At 43.8% G+C, this 17311-nt stretch overlaps 1 protein-coding gene across 1 annotated transcript in view; it reads left to right on the top strand.

Annotated features, from left to right (window-relative positions):
- Positions 1 to 17311, top strand: part of LOC138663183 (zinc finger protein 157-like) — a 117112-nt gene that overhangs the window by 12392 nt on the left and 87409 nt on the right. The window contains exons 5-6 of the mRNA XM_069749335.1: positions 68 to 165; positions 364 to 454. Of these exons, the coding sequence (XP_069605436.1) occupies positions 68 to 165; positions 364 to 454 (189 nt within the window). The remainder of the gene's footprint in view (positions 1 to 67; positions 166 to 363; positions 455 to 17311) is intronic.

Raw genomic sequence — 17311 nt, 5'->3', positions numbered from 1 at the left:
AATACACACGGCCTATAATTATCTGTATGTAAAGAATGAATTCAGTCCCTGTATGTGTTTCCTCCAGATCTATCCAGTAAGAGGACAAAACCAGAGAGATGTCCCCGTCCTCTTCTTCCACAGGACAGTAAACAAGAAGATCCCAATGTTCCTCAGGATCATCAGGTAGATGGAGAGAAGGTGTCATGAGATCTCCCCTATAATGTGTAGACGGCTGTGAAGGTCTTGTGCTCAGTCTTGTTTTATCCACCAGTATTATATGTTTTATACTTGTGAAATGAGAACGGTGGAGATGGCAGGATTAGAGCTGATCATAGGTGTGACTTCTCCATCTGTCTGTGACTTTTACAATATTTGTTTCAGGGTGAAGATCTGACCCATATTAATACTACAGAGACATATGTGAGGGGTGATGAGCGGTGTAAAGAGGAGATTCCTACATATGACTACCCAGGTGAGTAGTAACTACTAAATGTTGAGAAGTCACAGATTCTTCTCAGTCACCGGCTGTGGCTGCTTTATCGGTGGTGTATTCCGACAGTATCACAATTTTGTGATCACCATTTTGCCTCTAGACCATCACATTCTCCTTCACACAAAAATGTTCAAATCACTTTGGGCATCAAAAGCCCTTTTCCATAGAACGTATAGCCTGGAGGATCCACCTACTCCCCTTGGTTTAGGAGACACTGACTCTTACCTGCCAAGATCTGTAAACTACAAAGCCAAATGACAGCGTACGTAGAATGTGCTGACAAGTTAGAAAATCACTTATTATAAATTAAAATTATTATAATGGCCTGTAAGAGAAAGCGGAGGGTAATGATGCTGTTGGCTTCCTAGATCCCTGATATCTTATTGGATGAATCTACCTTCTCCCCCTTCTGTGCTGCTGAATGTGATCATATGGTCCCTACAAGACCAGGTCCCGTCTTTCTTGCCAAACTTCACTTTTATGATCGACAACATTAAATGTGAAGTGAGGCCAAGTGTGAATCTCTGTACAATAACAACAAAGTTTTACCCCTCTTCATGACAGCACCCACTAGAGAGAGGGGATCCGCCCATAAGAACAGGAAACCTACAGAAATAAAAAGGGCGGTCAACCTCTCCTCCTCAGTTGGTTTCCTGTTCCTATGGGAACCGAAACATGGACACCTACGGAAGAAAGAGATACCTGGGCCAATTCACGCCGCCTGTGTGGTTTCCGTGGGAACGGCAGGGCTGCGGTCCAGAAGCAGCGTCTGGGTAGCTCTATCAGCCTCCCTCCTTGTCTGGTAAGGAGTCCGTGTGTCACGGGTCTGGGAATGGGTGAGGCCACCCAGACTCGCTCAACACTGCGGGGAGCATCCGGTCCAGATTCCGGCCGCCTCCGCTAGTATCGGTTCCATGGAGTGAGCAGGGCGGCCGGGGTACGAGCGGCATTATGCCGGGGAGCGCTCCTGCCCCGGAAGTGATGGTTACTTCCGAGGCAAAATGGAAGAGGCGGGGTTAGCCATCAGGAACCACGCCAAATTCAAATATAAGAACGAAAAACATGGGAGAATGGTGTGCTAGGATGTCGTTCCCACAGGAGAACGTGCACCCACCAGAGATGGACCCTCAGGCGCAGAGTGCTGAATCCGGCCACTCCAGCAAAGGTTCTGCAGGCAGGAGTCGGAAAGGTGATATGGCAGATGCACCTAGGACTAGGACTGTACCTCATCCTCCAGAACCGGTGTTGTATAAGCTTCACTGGGTGAGTATATAGAACTCTGCCTATTAGGCTGACTTTTTCCTTTGCTGTATACCCCTTCTTTCAGACTAAGAAGAGACAGAAAACAAAACATAAAGATTGTGCCCTGTGTACCAAGCCCCTCCCTGACTCCTACCCCAAGAGATTGTGTCGGGATTGTATTTGTAAAACAATACAGGAGGAGATGGCGGTGTCATCAGTAGACATCCGCAGGATGATAAGGGAAGAGCTGCAGGCACTAAACCGGACCAGTATACCCGAGAGGCACAGGAGCAAGAGGAAGGAAATATCCCACATCCTCAGTTCGGATTCCGACAGTGACATTAAGGGAGCCTCCGACTCCTCACATTCATCTCCGATACCTCTCTCATCAGACATAAAGGACGCTCGTGCTTTCCTATAGACAGTATCGACAATCTAGTTAGATAGGTTAGAAATACTATACGGTGCGCAAATACTAACGAGGCCCAAACACCGTAAGAAATAATGTTTGCAGGACTAGCAGAAAGTAAAAGAGCCTTTCCCTTAGTTCCAGCAGTAAAATCCCTAATTTAAAAGGGAATGGGACAAACAGAATCAGCGGGGCTTCCTTCCCTCGGCGTCTAAGAAGAATCATCCGTTTAGTGATGAGGAGCTACTGAACTGGTCTAAGGTCCTTAAGGTAGACGCAGCTGTAGCCTCTACTTCCAGGCAGTCGGTTCTACCAGTAGAAGATGCAGGCATGTTGGTAGAGCCACTTGATCGCAAAGTAGAATCTTCACTTAAAAGGTCGTGGGAAGCCACTACAGGAGTGTTTAAACCAGCCATAGCCAGTACATGTATGGCTAGGTCCATGCTGGTATGGATTGATCAGCTGGAGCAGAAAATTCAGCAGAATGTGTCTAGAGACCAATTGCTATCTTGCATTCCGTTATTCAGAGGGGCTGCAGCATTTATGGCCGCTGCTTCGGCTGACTATTTATGCCTGGCAGCCAGGTCAGTGGGCCTGATAATAATGCAAGACGCGCTCTATGGCTCAAGAGGTGGAAGGGGGACACGCAGTCTAAATCAAAACTGCACTATCCCGTGTCAGGGTGAGTTTCTCTTTGGAAATGTCCTAGATGAAATTCTCACCAAGGCAAAAGAGAGAATGAAAGGTTTCCCTAATCCATCTCTCCCATTCTTTAGGAGAACATTTAGGAGACGTCCATTTAATAGGAGGGGGGAGTCGGAAAGACAGAGCCGTTGGACTACAAGGGAAGACAAGCATAAAGGTACCATATTTAAAGGATCTTCCTTCCGGAAAGGTGGTGGATACTGATAATCCTGATCTTCCAGTAGAAGAAAGACTAAAAAATTTTTCCCAAAAATGAGAAACAATAACAGCGAGTACCTGGATCTTGAACATAGTTAAAGAAGGACTGAGATTATAGAACCCCTGACAGGTTGTTCAAGGCTGGGCTTAGGCAGAACTCGGAATGCCCTCGGTGCTCACAATCCCAGGCGGGGATATTGCATATGATGTGGCAGTGCCCTAGACTGTCCTCTTTCTGGATAGTTGTTTTAAATCGTATTGAACTGGTGTATGGATGTTCTGTCTCTAGGGTTCCACTGACTTGCATATTGGGATATGTGGAGGAAATTGTTACGGACAACATGTTTAAAATAGCTATTGCACGATTGTTATTCATTGCTAGGAAATTGATCGCCAAATTTTGGATTAGAGAAGAACCTCCAAAAAGAAGAGACTTTCTTAAGCAAACGGAGCATATACTTACTTTGGAGAAAAGTATCTACACCAAATGGAATAAGCTGGACATCTTCCACAAGCTGTGGCAACCGTGGATGGACTTGAATTAGGATGATAAATGAAAATATAGGGAGCCTAGTATTCAATGGAAATATAACGGATGTTTATTCAAATGTTTGAATGATGGGAAGTGGGATGGCTCTGGCTGAGGGCTCTGGCTGAGGTCTCTGGGGTTGGGCGGGGTGGGGGGGCTCTGGGTCGGGGGGAAAAAGTTATCTGTAAATGTTTAATGAAACATTGTCATGAGAAATATTCTGATTGTTTATTCTTTGCGGATAATAAAAATGTATCTGATTAAAAAAAAAAAAAAAAAAAAAAAAAAGGACTGAGATTAGAATTCCATCAGGTTCCTCGGGAATCATTTATAGTGACATCTCTCAAGTCGCCATTACAACAGGCGGCTCTTGAGTCAGAAATTTGCACCCTATTGTCTAAGGCAGTTCTAATAAAGTATAAATAGCAAAAAGGAAAACCTAAAATATAACATTTAATAAATACTAATTAAAAAACTATACGACACAACAATACATATGACAAACTCATGTATTGACCAACAGGTCAATCAGACAGAGAACTGATAAACAGTCCAAAGAGAAAAAAACAGTAGTAAATTTGGAACCCTACACAACCTTCAGGGCTTATTATCGTAATATGCACCCAGTCAAGTAAAGCAGAGGAAACCAACATAACAAGTATATACTACTGTGAAAAAAATATAACTTGAGGTTCTATATAAGGTGAACGGGGAAAATACCACTATCTATCACCAATAAGAAACCTTCAAATACATGGGGATACACATAAAGCTATTGGAACAATCTCACCCAGATGTGATGCTGCAGCATATTGAAATGTGCTCCCCATGTCAAAATCAGAGTCCTATGGATCAGGTTCCGACCATCTAAGATCCGTTGGACTCCCGGACCACTTCCTGCGTAAAAGACCACCTCCCTACGCGTTTCATCTCAGGGAAGAATCCTCAGGGGACACGGCAGTCAGTACGTGGTCAGGATTTGATGGAGTGCTCAACCGAGACAAAAAATCTCCAGGGAGCCTCTCAACAAACCACCCAAGAATGGCGTCTCTTTTATATGGTACTCCTATCAGGGATCATGCCTATTCCTCCAGAACAGCTGAGATTCAGCCAATCAATCCTGGGCCTATAACCCACATACAGCGGTCCAACTAACCTCATTGGTGAATCAGGGTTAATGGCGGCGGCATGAACTCCACGTGGGATACACAACAATGAAGGTGTGTGTTAGGTACACTTCCGTCTCTCAGTGAAGAGCACGCACCTCTGACTCAAAACAATGAGTCATGGACATGCGCAGTGACTCTGGAACGCAAGCGGCATTAGTGTTGTCGGAGCATGCGCATCCGCCTCAACATAGTGAGTCACAACCCTGCGCCTGGAACGCAAGCAGCGGCTAGTACATTTCTGCCCAGGCGCGCATATATGACTCACCAGAGTGAGTCACAGCCATCCGCCCGTGCTACAGACAGGAGGGGGGCGTGGATCACACTGTGGCTAATGCAAATACCAGGTTCACAGTTCTGACGTAAGGTGTGATCAACACCCTGATGGTACTGCACAAATCAATAGTCAGTAGAGATCCACGCAAGCAAAGCTCACCCACCGCTTCCAAGCCCGAGCCCACCCAGCATAATATTACAAAAAACGGCATTAGCAAAAAGTTCTATTCCCTTAGTATTTTATAATATAAGACACATCGTACCATTTAGTGCCATGCACAAAAAATTGGAAACATCCTATTATATGTCTTTTAACCTAAGGGGAATATAAGAAAAAAAGTGTCGTGACTATTACGTGGGGGATTCACTTTATAAGGAAGGCGGACCACTGAGTTTGGGAAATAAGCACTAGGCTGTTGTGTCTTACCAAAGAGAGAAAAAATAATTCAAAAAAACTAAAAATTCCTCTCTTCTCAACTGGGATAGACACAAACCATTGGCTCACTGAGGTCAAGGACATTTTTTCTGATCGGGAATTCCAACAAAAAAAAGTACACTCCATCATTTAATTCTGCCTTTAAGGAACTCACACGAGTGTATAAAAATCAGATTATCTCTTGGTGGGAGGTACAGGGACTCGAGAGTTATATTAAGGCCGGTATTGTGCCACGCCACTTGAGGATTTCTTTGGCACCTGGCCTTAGATATAAGAGCCCAGACCTCCTCACTAAATGGGAAAGAGAGGCTACAAATAGCTCATTGAAGTTCATGCAGATCTTATTGGATGAGGAACGGTTAATTTTGAATAAATCTAACGAAACACTTAGAGAACAAGTTGAGATCACTAAAAAATTCTCAAGTGAACCTGATTTTGCCGCTAAGGAACTTTCTTTGCAAAATACTATTGAACGCTTTCAGTTCCATTTAAAAGACCGGAAACATAAACAGTTCATTCGAGATCTGCAGGACTTCAGGGACAATAAAGCCTATCTCTACCCTAATCGGGATTCAAGGGTACCTGAAGTGGACTACACATCAACTGATACAGATTTATCAGACGTTGAGGGTCATCAAAAAACACAAAGAGGGAGGCAGAAAGGTCGGGGGGGTAATCGTGGGAGAGGAAAAGATCGAAAACAAGTTCCTCCTACACCTTTTTTAGATCAGGTTTACCCCCTGCGGAACAGACTAAATCCAGGGGGGGCCCCAAGCCTGAATGCCAATCCCAGGTCTTGAATCTGTCATCTAGAAACCTGACAACGGAAGAGATGTGTGTCCTAAGCAAAGGTTTGTCTTTTGTTCCATCCAGCGATTTTAATACTTTTGAAGCGATCAAGGACCTCCACCTATTTATTCGAAAACTCAAATGGAAGAAATTCCATATCCAGGAAGATAAAAATAAGTATGAGCTTGGGGGTACCCGATTCAATGTTGGAGGACATTAGACTTCTGTATGGTTTGGCAGATGAGGACCCTAGTATGAGAGGTGAGGGACCATTTACAGATCTCAGATGTAAAAGTAATAAAATGCCCCCACCCCAAACCGACTTAACGTCGATGGACATCTTTCTTAATTTGGTCTCCAAAGACATCGAAAGTCTAGATAAATCTTCTGTCAATTCACATTTTAATTTGACAAGAATTGAAATGTCAGCTTTGGGTAACCTGGAAAAAGACCACAGCGTTACGATTAAACCTTCTGATAAGGGGGGTAACGTTGTGGTCATGGATACTCCAGATTACAAGCTGATGTGCCTACGCATTCTTCGTGACAAGAATTGCTATAAAGTATTACCCTCTAACCCTACAGATAAATTTCTATCTGATTTGAAGAACATTGTCACTCATGGTCTGACCTTAAAAGTCATAAACAAGACCGAGATGGATTTCATTTTGCCCAGATTCCCGATTACAGCCACATTTTATTGTCTGCCCAAGATTCACAAAGGCTTGTCCCCATTAAAAGGTAGACCTATTGTGTCGGGTGTGGGCAGTCTAACTAAGAACTTGGGGATTTATCTGGACAAGATTTTGAATCCCTTTGTCCTTGCATTGAGTTCTTATACCAGGGACACAACCGATCTTCTGATGAAAATTCAGAATTTGACTTTGGATCCTGATACCATCCTTGGGAGTATTGATGTGGAAGCCCTCTACTCGTCAATTCCCCATCATAAAGGGTTGGAAGCGGTCCATTACTATCTGATGGGTAGAGGGAATCACTTGAAGGAACATAATAGTTTTGTGTTGGAGTGTCTTGAATTCCTATTGACACATAACTACTTCACCTTTGACGGTAAGTACTTCCACCAGCTCAGGGGTACTGCGATGGGGAGTCCCTGTGCCCCGTCGTATGCAAATTTGCTCCTGGGCTGGTGGGAGGAAACTGTGGTCTTCGGTGAAGGAAGTTCAGTGAATGATGATAGAGTCATGTTATGGCTCAGATTTATTGACGACGTGTTTGTTGTCTGGAAGGGGTCTGGTGAATCTTTTTCAAATTTTGTCAACAGCTTAAATACCAATGATTTTGGTCTCTCTTTTACATTTGAATGGGATCCTTTCAAACTCCCTTTTTTGGATGTGATGATTGAGAGGTTGGCTGATGGCACCCTTGGCACCAGTGTCCACAGAAAGTCCACCGCCACAAATTCCCTCCTCCGGTGGGAGAGTGGGCATCCTCAGGCCCTAAAGAGAGGAATACCGAAAGGGCAGTATATGAGGATGCGCAGGAACTGTTCCGATGACAACAATTTTTTGAGACAGTCACATGATTTACGAAATCGTTTCCATGAAAGGGGCTATCCGGATCGTATTTTAAAAAATGCGTTCAATGAAGTAAAAAGGAAGGAGAGAACAGAACTCCTGATACCAGCCCCTATAAAAAATGACACTTTTTCAGGTATGCGTTTCATTACTACCTATAACAATGGCGCAAAGGAGTTAAGACAAATTCTCAATAAGCACTGGTCAATTCTAAAAATGGATAAGGATATTGGGGACTCCTTACCTCCGTTCCCTCAAATTACATTTCAAAAGGGTCGATCAATTAAGGATCGATTAGTGCATAGTCATTTTTTTGAACCACAACCCCACACATGGTTAACATCCAAAGTGACTGGTTGTCATAGGTGCAGTGGCTGTGTAGCCTGCAAAAATATTGAAGTTGGAAAAATCTTCAAATCAACGGATAAAAGTGAAACTTTTGAGATTCGATCTTTCATAAATTGCAGAAGTGAGGGTGTCATATATAGAGCCATATGTGACTGTGACCTGATTTATGTTGGTAAAACAATCAGAGAATTAAGGAGGAGAGTTGGAGAGCATTTGAGGGATGTTGTAAAGAAAAGAGAGACTCCATTGGCTAGACACATTAACTTGGTCCATGGGGGTGATACGTCCACAGTAAAATTTATGGGCATAGAGAAGGTTACCAAACCAATACGGGGGGGCGATTGGGACAAGATAATTCTCCAGCATGAGACAAGGTGGATATATAAACTGGGCTCTACATATCCAGCAGGACTAAACGAACAACTTTCCTTTGTCTCTTTCCTCTGAAGTGGTGAGGGACCAATAGGGTACACCAGCTAGGGATAGCCGCCGTCGAGTGGGGGCGCCACTGCGCAGGTTTAGGGTGCCAACCTCCGCTGTTAGGCAGGGTGGAGGTAGTATAGTATGTCATCAGGGCCTCATTTAGGCTTACCTCCCCCATCTGTCTTTCAACCTTTCCGTTTTCTGTCCCCTTTTCTATTATGGCCCTTATGGTTTGGATTCTCTTGTGGACCTGGTGCCCGGTTTGTCTCTCCCTCCTCATCATCCTTCCTCCCCTTGTATGCCCTTGTACCCTGGTGGGTCTTTTTGTTTGTCTGTCCGTGTTGTACTTTATGAAGCCAGCCAAAATACTCGTTATTCTATACTGATAGACATATCAGGTACTTTTGTGCCCCGGGTCATTATTAGTTCTAGACCTGGGAGCCCTAAGTTGAGAAGAGAGGAATTTTTAGTTTTTTTGAATTATTTTTTCTCTCTTTGGTAAGACACAACAGCCTAGTGCTTATTTCCCAAACTCAGTGGTCCGCCTTCCTTATAAAGTGAATCCCCCACGTAATAGTCACGACACTTTTTTTCTTATATTCCCCTTAGGTTAAAAGACATATAATAGGATGTTTCCAATTTTTTGTGCATGGCACTAAATGGTACGATGTGTCTTATATTATAAAATACTAAGGGAATAGAACTTTTTGCTAATGCCGTTTTTTGTAATATTATGCTGGGTGGGCTCGGGCTTGGAAGCGGTGGGTGAGCTTTGCTTGCGTGGATCTCTACTGACTATTGATTTGTGCAGTACCATCAGGGTGTTGATCACACCTTACGTCAGAACTGTGAACCTGGTATTTGCATTAGCCACAGTGTGATCCACGCCCCCCTCCTGTCTGTAGCACGGGCGGATGGCTGTGACTCACTCTGGTGAGTCATATATGCGCGCCTGGGCAGAAATGTACTAGCCGCTGCTTGCGTTCCAGGCGCAGGGTTGTGACTCACTATGTTGAGGCGGATGCGCATGCTCCGACAACACTAATGCCGCTTGCGTTCCAGAGTCACTGCGCATGTCCATGACTCATTGTTTTGAGTCAGATGTGCGTGCTCTTCACTGAGAGACGGAAGTGTACCTAACACACACCTTCATTGTTGTGTATCCCACGTGGAGTTCATGCCGCCGCCATTAACCCTGATTCACCAATGAGGTTAGTTGGACCGCTGTATGTGGGTTATAGGCCCAGGATTGATTGGCTGAATCTCAGCTGTTCTGGAGGAATAGGCATTATCCCTGATAGGAGTACCATATAAAAGAGACGCCATTCTTGGGTGGTTTGTTGAGAGGCTCCCTGGAGATTTTTTGTCTCGGTTGAGCACTCCATCAAATCCTGACCACGTACTGACTGCCGTGTCCCCTGAGGATTCTTCCCTGAGATGAAACGCGTAGGGAGGTGGTCTTTTACGCAGGAAGTGGTCCGGGAGTCCAACGGATCTTAGATGGTCGGAACCTGATCCATAGGACTCTGATTTTGACATGGGGAGCACATTTCAATATGCTGCAGCATCACATCTGGGTGAGATTGTTCCAATAGCTTTATGTGTATCCCCATGTATTTGAAGGTTTCTTATTGGTGATAGATAGTGGTATTTTCCCCGTTCACCTTATATAGAACCTCAAGTTATATTTTTTTCACAGTAGTATATACTTGTTATGTTGGTTTCCTCTGCTTTACTTGACTGGGTGCATATTACGATAATAAGCCCTGAAGGTTGTGTAGGGTTCCAAATTTACTACTGTTTTTTTCTCTTTGGACTGTTTATCAGTTCTCTGTCTGATTGACCTGTTGGTCAATACATGAGTTTGTCATTATATGTATTGTTGTGTCGTATAGTTTTTTAATTAGTATTTATTAAATGTTATATTTTAGGTTTCCCTTTTTGCTATTTATACATAATTCTTTGGGCACCCATTTTTTTCAGTGAGTGGTTCATTACCCTCTTTTTGCTATATTGTTCAGTTCGAATAAAGGTTCCAAAGGACCAGGAAGGTCCCCTTTTATTCCTGGTCTCTAAACCAGATGGCTTGTTTATGACAATCATTACTTTAAGAAAATTAAACATATTTAGCCGCAATCATAAATTTAAAATGGAATCAATTAAATCCACCATAAAACTTCTGTTCCCAAGATGTATGATGGCTGGCCTAGATCTGAGAGATGCATATTCTCATCTACCCATACATGGCAAACATCAGAAGTACCTGAGTGGCGGTGTCCTTCGCGTGAGGGATCCACCACTTCCAGTTCACAGAGATGCCCTTTGGTCTCTCTATGTCACCCCGAGTGTTCACTGAGGTGATGTTGGAGGTTATGGCTTTCTTACGCCAGAAGGACACATTTATACCATATCTTGATGACTTCCTCATCGTAGGAAATTTGGCCACCCAATGTAAAGATCATGTAGCTGATACAATTTTGTCCTTACAGGCATTAGGGTAGATCATCAATTTCAAAAAGTCCAGGCTCGTACCACAAACCCTCCAGTCCTTTTTGGGTCTTCACCTAGACTCAACGAGTCAGAGGTGCCTACTTCCAGAGATAAAGATATTGCGCATTAAAGAAAAAATTAGGGCAGCAATGGACAGACCCCGGATGTCTCTAAGGGAGGTGATGTCCCTACTAGGTTCCCTTTCCTTTTGTATCCCAGCGGTCCAATGGGACCAATATCATACTCAGAAGCTGCAGCCTCAGATCCTTTTTGAGGAGAGATGTTTGCAGGGTCACCTTGGAGGAATAATAACTCTATCTGCTGAAGTCTTATCCTCTCTGGTTTGGTGGTTAGATAATACACATCTATCTATCGGCATCCCTTGGGTGGTGAAACCTTCATGTATAATCACTACGGACCCTAGCCCTACGGGATGGGGGCCCATATGGGACACAATTTCACACAGGGTCAGTGGAATGGAATAGAATTACAAAGGTCATCAAACCTAAAGGAATTAAATGCAGTTAGTTATGCTCTGCACCATTATCTCCCACAGCTTCAAGGAAAACACGTAAGAATCATGTCGGACAACACCACAGCAGTCGCCTATGTGAACAGGCAGGCGGGAATCAGATCAGAAAGCGTGATGTCTTCCACAGAAGAAATTTTCAATCTAGCCGAAGGTCATTTACTATCCCTCTCTTCTGTTCATATCAAGGGCAAGGACAATCTAAAAGCAGATTTTCTAAGCTGCCATACGTTGAGGCAAGGAGAATGGTGTCTGAACCACCAAATATTCAGAAAGATCGTGGACACGTGGGGTCTTTCTCAAATGGATCTTTTCGCCACAAGAAACAACAAGCGAGTACAGAGATTTGCCTCCCTGAAAGTAACGGATTATCCAGAAATAATGGGTGCTGTTATGTAGGCAATCCAGTGACACAGTGTGCCAGCAATCAGAGCACATACAGTGATCTGACAATAACCCAAAAACAATAGAACGAGCTCTGAGACGTGGAATCTCTGTAGACCGCAATACCTGAACCTATCCTAAACACAACTAAAGGCAGCTGTGGATTGCGCCTGACACTACCTATGCAACTCGGCACAGCCTGAGGAGCTGACTAGCCTGAAGATAGAAAAACAAGCCTGACTTGCCTCAGAGAAATACCCCAAAGGAAAAGGCAGCCCCCCACATATAATGACTGTTAGCAAGATGAAAAGACAAACGTAGGGATGAAATAGATTCAGCAAAGTGAGGCCCGATATTCTAGATAGAGCGAGGATAGCAAAGAGAACTTTGCAGTCTACAAAAAACCCTAAAGCAAAAAACCACGCAAAGGGGCAAAAAGACCCACCGTGCCGAACTAACGGCACGGCGGTACACCCTTTGCGTCTCAGAGCTTCCAGCAAAATGAATAGACAAGCTGGACAGAAAAAGTAGCAACAAAAGCAAAGAAGCACTTATCTAAGCAGAGCAGCAGGCCACAGGAAAGATCCAGAAGCTCAGATCCAACACTGGAACATTGACAAGGAGCAAGGAAGACAGAATCAGGTGGAGTTAAATAACAAAGCAGCCAACGAGCTCACCAGAACACCTGAGGGAGGAAGCTCAGAAGCTGCAGTACCACTTGTGACCACAGGAGTGAATTCAGCCACAGAATTCACAACAGGATGCTCTTCAAGCTCCATGGCATTTCAAACTAGCCTTTCCACAAATAATATATATTTTTTTTAAATCCGATACATTTTTAGTTAACCAAATTCAAGGTACAAAGCAATAAAAAAAAGCACAAGGGAAACAGCATTAACAAGTAGGCTTGTCATGAAGAGTTCCTGTCATGTTACGTCTTGGAGGGCATACTAACTCCCATTGTCTTAGGTCTCCCTTGGTTGAGAAGACACAACCCTGTCATAGACTGGCGGTCCAGAGAAGTAGTCAGCTGGGGTCACTCAAGCGTGGGAACTTTTCTGAATATTCTCCCAGGCTCGAGTTCATATGAGGACATCCAGCAGAGGGCGCATCACCGCGAATGAAGGTAACTACAGGTCATTGACCTACTTTCCATTCATTCGCTGGGGTTTTATAGGCAGGAGCACAGCTGCATTATAGCAGAACTCCTGCCTGTAAAATAATTTAGCCCCTTCAGATGGATTTACATCGTGGGACATATCGACGGAAGGTATGAGATATTGTTGGTTTATTATTTTTACTTTGTTACAAGTCGAGGGTCTTCAGGTGGATTGAGAGTGGAATAAAATATTACAACAACCTGTGTGTTTATTTCATTAAAATACTTTGCAATATTGTGTGTGTGTGTTTTTTATTTTATTTTATTTTTTTTAACCATTTCATGCTATTGGATTAATAATGGATAGGTGTCATAATTGACGCCTCTCCATTATTAATCTGGCTTAATGTCACCTTACAATAGCAAGGTGACATTAACCCTTCATTGCCCCATATCCCACCGCTACACGGGAATGGGAAGAGAGTGGCGAAGTGCCAGAATAGGCGCATCTTCCAGATGTGCCTTTTCTGGGGTGGCTGGGGCAGATGTTTTTAGCCAGGGGGGGGGCCAATAACCACGGACTTGCTCCAGGCTATTAATATCTGCCCTCAGTCACCGGCTTTATAACTCTGGTGGAGAAAATTGCGCGGGAGCCCACGCCAATTTTTCTGCCATTTAACCCTTTAATTTAATAGCTAGACAGCCCAAATTTTGCACATAGTCATGGCCAAAATTTTTGAGAATGACACCAATATTATATTTTCACATGATCTGCTGCCCTCTGGTTTTTATTAGTGTTTGTCTGATGTTTATATCACATACAGAAATATAATTGCGATCAGATTATGAGTACCAATAGGTTATATTGACAGTTAGGCTGCCATCACACTAGCCGTATTTGGTCAGTATTTTACATCAGTATTTGTAAGCCAAAACCAGGAGTGGGTGATAAATGCAGAAGTGGTGCATATGTTTATATTATACTTTTTCTCTGATTGTTCCACTCCTGGTTTTGGCTTACAAATACTGATGTAAAATACTGACCGAATACTGCTAGTGTGACGGCAGCCTAAGAATGAGTTAATGCAGCAAGTCAATACTTGCAGTGTTGACCCTTCTTCTTCAAGACCTCTGCAATTCTCCCTGGCATGCTCTCAATCAACTTCTGGACCAAATCCTGACTGATAGCAGTCCATTCTTGCATAATCAATGCTTGCATTTTGCCAGAATTTGTTGGTTTTTGTTTGTCCACCCGTCTCTTGATTAACCACAAGTTCTCAATGGGATTAAGATCTTGGGAGTTTCCAGGCCATGGACCCAAAATCTCTGTTTTGTTCCATGAGCCATTTAGTTATCACCTTTGCTTTATGGCAAGGTGCTCCATCATGCTGGAAAAGGCATTGTTGAGCGCCAAACTGCTCTTGGACGGTTGGGAGAAGTTGCTCTTGGAGGACATTCTGGTACCATTCTTTATTCATGGCTGTGTTTTTAGGCAAGACTGTGAGTGAGCCGATTGCCTTGGCTGAGAAGCAACCCCACACATGAATGGTTTCAGGATGCTTTACAGTTGGCATGAGACAAGATGGTGGTAGCGCTCACCTCTTCTTCTCCGAATAAGCTGTTTTCCAGATGTCCCAAACAATCGAAAAGGGGATTCATCAGAGAAAATGACTTTGCCCCAGTCCTCAGCAGTCCACTCCCTGTACCTTTAGCAGAATATCATTCGGTCCCTGATGTTTTTTCTGGAGAGAAGTGGCTTCTTTGCTGCCCTCCTTGAAACCAGGCCTTGCTCAAAGAGTCTCCGCCTCACAGTGCGTGCAGAAGCGCTCACACCAGCCTGCTGCCATTCCTGAGCAAGCTCGGCACTGCTGGTAGTCCGATCCCGCAGCTGAAACAGTTTTAAGATACGGTCCTGGCGCTTGCTGGTCTTTCTTGGGTGCCCTGGAGCCATTTTGACAACAATGGAAGCTCTCTCCTTGAAGTTCTTGATGATGCGATAGATTGTTGACTGAGGTGCAATCTTTGTAGCTGCGATACTCTTTCCTGTTAGGCCATTTTTGTGCAGTGCAATGGCTGCACGTGTTTCTTTGGAGATAACCATGGTTAACTGAAGAGAAACAATGACACCAAGCACCAGCCTCCTTTTAAAGTGTCCAGTGATGTCGTTCTTACTTAATCATGACTGATCGCCAGCCCTGTCCTCATCAACACCCACACCTGTGTTAATGGATCAATCACTAAAACGATGTTAGCTGCTCCTTTTTAAGGCAGGATTGCAATTGTTATGATCCGGTGACCTTGGAGCTGCATGAGAACTTTCACTGGAGTAGGTGGTCACTATACTGACCGCAAATCCTGATCTTAACACCGCAACTAGAAGTAGCCGTGGAGTGTACCTAACAATCCTAGACACCTCGTCACAGCCGGAGGACTAAATACCCCTAAAGATGGAAATAGTATTCCTATCTTGCCTCAGAGCAGAACCCCTAAGGATAGACAGCCCCCCACAAATATTGGCGGTGAGTTGGAGAGGAAAAAACATACACAGGCAGAAAAACAGGATTTAGCACAAGAGGCCACTCTAGCTAAAATAGGACAGGATAGGACAGAGTTCTGTGCGGTCAGTATTAAAACCCTTCAAAAATATCCACAGCAGAATATACAAAAACTTCCTCCATCTAACTAAAGACGTAGGAGCGTATATCTGCAACTCCAGCGACTCCTACATTCAGAGCAGGAATACAATCAAAAACAAGCAGAAAAAGAAACAGACACTTATCTTTGCTGAAATGGCAGCCAAGCAGGAGAAGCCAGAAAGAGATCCATCATATCCCAAAAAACATTGACAACTGGCAAGGACTAATAAGTCCTGCAAGCCTAAATACCCCAGTCAGAACTGCAATTAGCAGATACACCTGTCCAAGACTGCAGCCCAGGAACAACTGCATTACCATCTGCTACCATCAGAGGGAGCTCAAAAGCAGAATTCACAACATGCAATGATGTTGAAATGTGTTTTGGGGGTTAAAGTTCATTTTCTGGGCAAATATTGACTTTGCAAGTACAGTAATTGCTGTGACATTCAGGAGTATATGCAAATTGCCATTAGAAAAAATGAAGCAGTAGACTTTGGAAAAATTAATATTTGTCTCATTCTCAAAATTTTTGTCCATGACTGTACACACTACTAACATTAGTAGTGTGGAATATGCAAAAAAATGGGGATATGAGATGGCTTACTGTATGTAAACCATGTCTCATATCATGTCGGGTTTAGGAAGGAGATCGCAAAAGCCGGCAATTGAATTACCGGCTTTAAAGCCATCTTGCGCTGTATGATATATATATATTTACGATTTTTTTGAGAGCATGGATCCATTGTATGTCCGTATTGCAAGCCTGCGAGAAAATCTCGCAGTACGGATGCCATACGGATTACATACGGAGGATGCCATGCGCAAAATACGCTGACACACCCTGCCTACGGAGGAGATACGGACCACTATTTTGGGGACTTTTCTGCGTATTACGGCCGTAATTTACGACCCCGTATTGTCTTACGCCGAGTGTGACGCCGGCCTTAAAGGATGGAGGGAGTGGTCAGCACAAACATCAGCTGACCCAGCAGCAATGCAGTAACATCAGCGGCCACCGGGGGGAGTAAACTGCATTAACCCCCGATGACCAGAAAGGAAAAAAGGTCTAAAACTGAGGCAAACCAGATCTGCCACAAATCCAAAATTGGATCGTGACAGCTTTATTCTCATACCGCCAAACAAAAAGTGGAATAACACGCGATCAAAAAGACTGATATAAATAACCGTGGTACCGCTGAAAACATCATCTTGTCGATCAAAAAATGTCTTGTGCCCGAAAATATTACCAATAACCACGTCAACTCGTCCTGCAAAAAACAAGACCTCACATGACTCTGTGGACCCAAATATGGAAAAATTATAGCTCTCAAAATGTGGTAACGCAAAAAATATTTTTTGCAATAAAAAGCGTCTTTCAGTGTGTGATGGCTGCCAATCATAAAATTCCGCTAAAAAAACAGCTATAAAAGTAAATCAAACCCCTCTTCATCACCCCCTTAGTTAGGGAAAAATTAAAAAATGTATTTATTTCCATTTTCCCGTTAGGGTTGGGGCTAGGGTTAAGGGTTGGGGCTAGGGTTAATGCTACAGTTAGGGTTGGAGCTAAACTTGGGGTTAGGGTTGGGGCTAGGGTTAGGGTTGGGGCTACATTTACGGTTGGGAATAGGGTTGAGATTAG

Source organism: Ranitomeya imitator, chromosome 2 (assembly GCF_032444005.1).
Source record: "Ranitomeya imitator isolate aRanImi1 chromosome 2, aRanImi1.pri, whole genome shotgun sequence".
Lineage (NCBI taxonomy): Eukaryota > Metazoa > Chordata > Amphibia > Anura > Dendrobatidae > Ranitomeya > Ranitomeya imitator.
The sequence above is the reverse complement of the archived record's forward strand: the minus strand, read 5'-3'. Positions and strand labels throughout refer to the sequence as shown.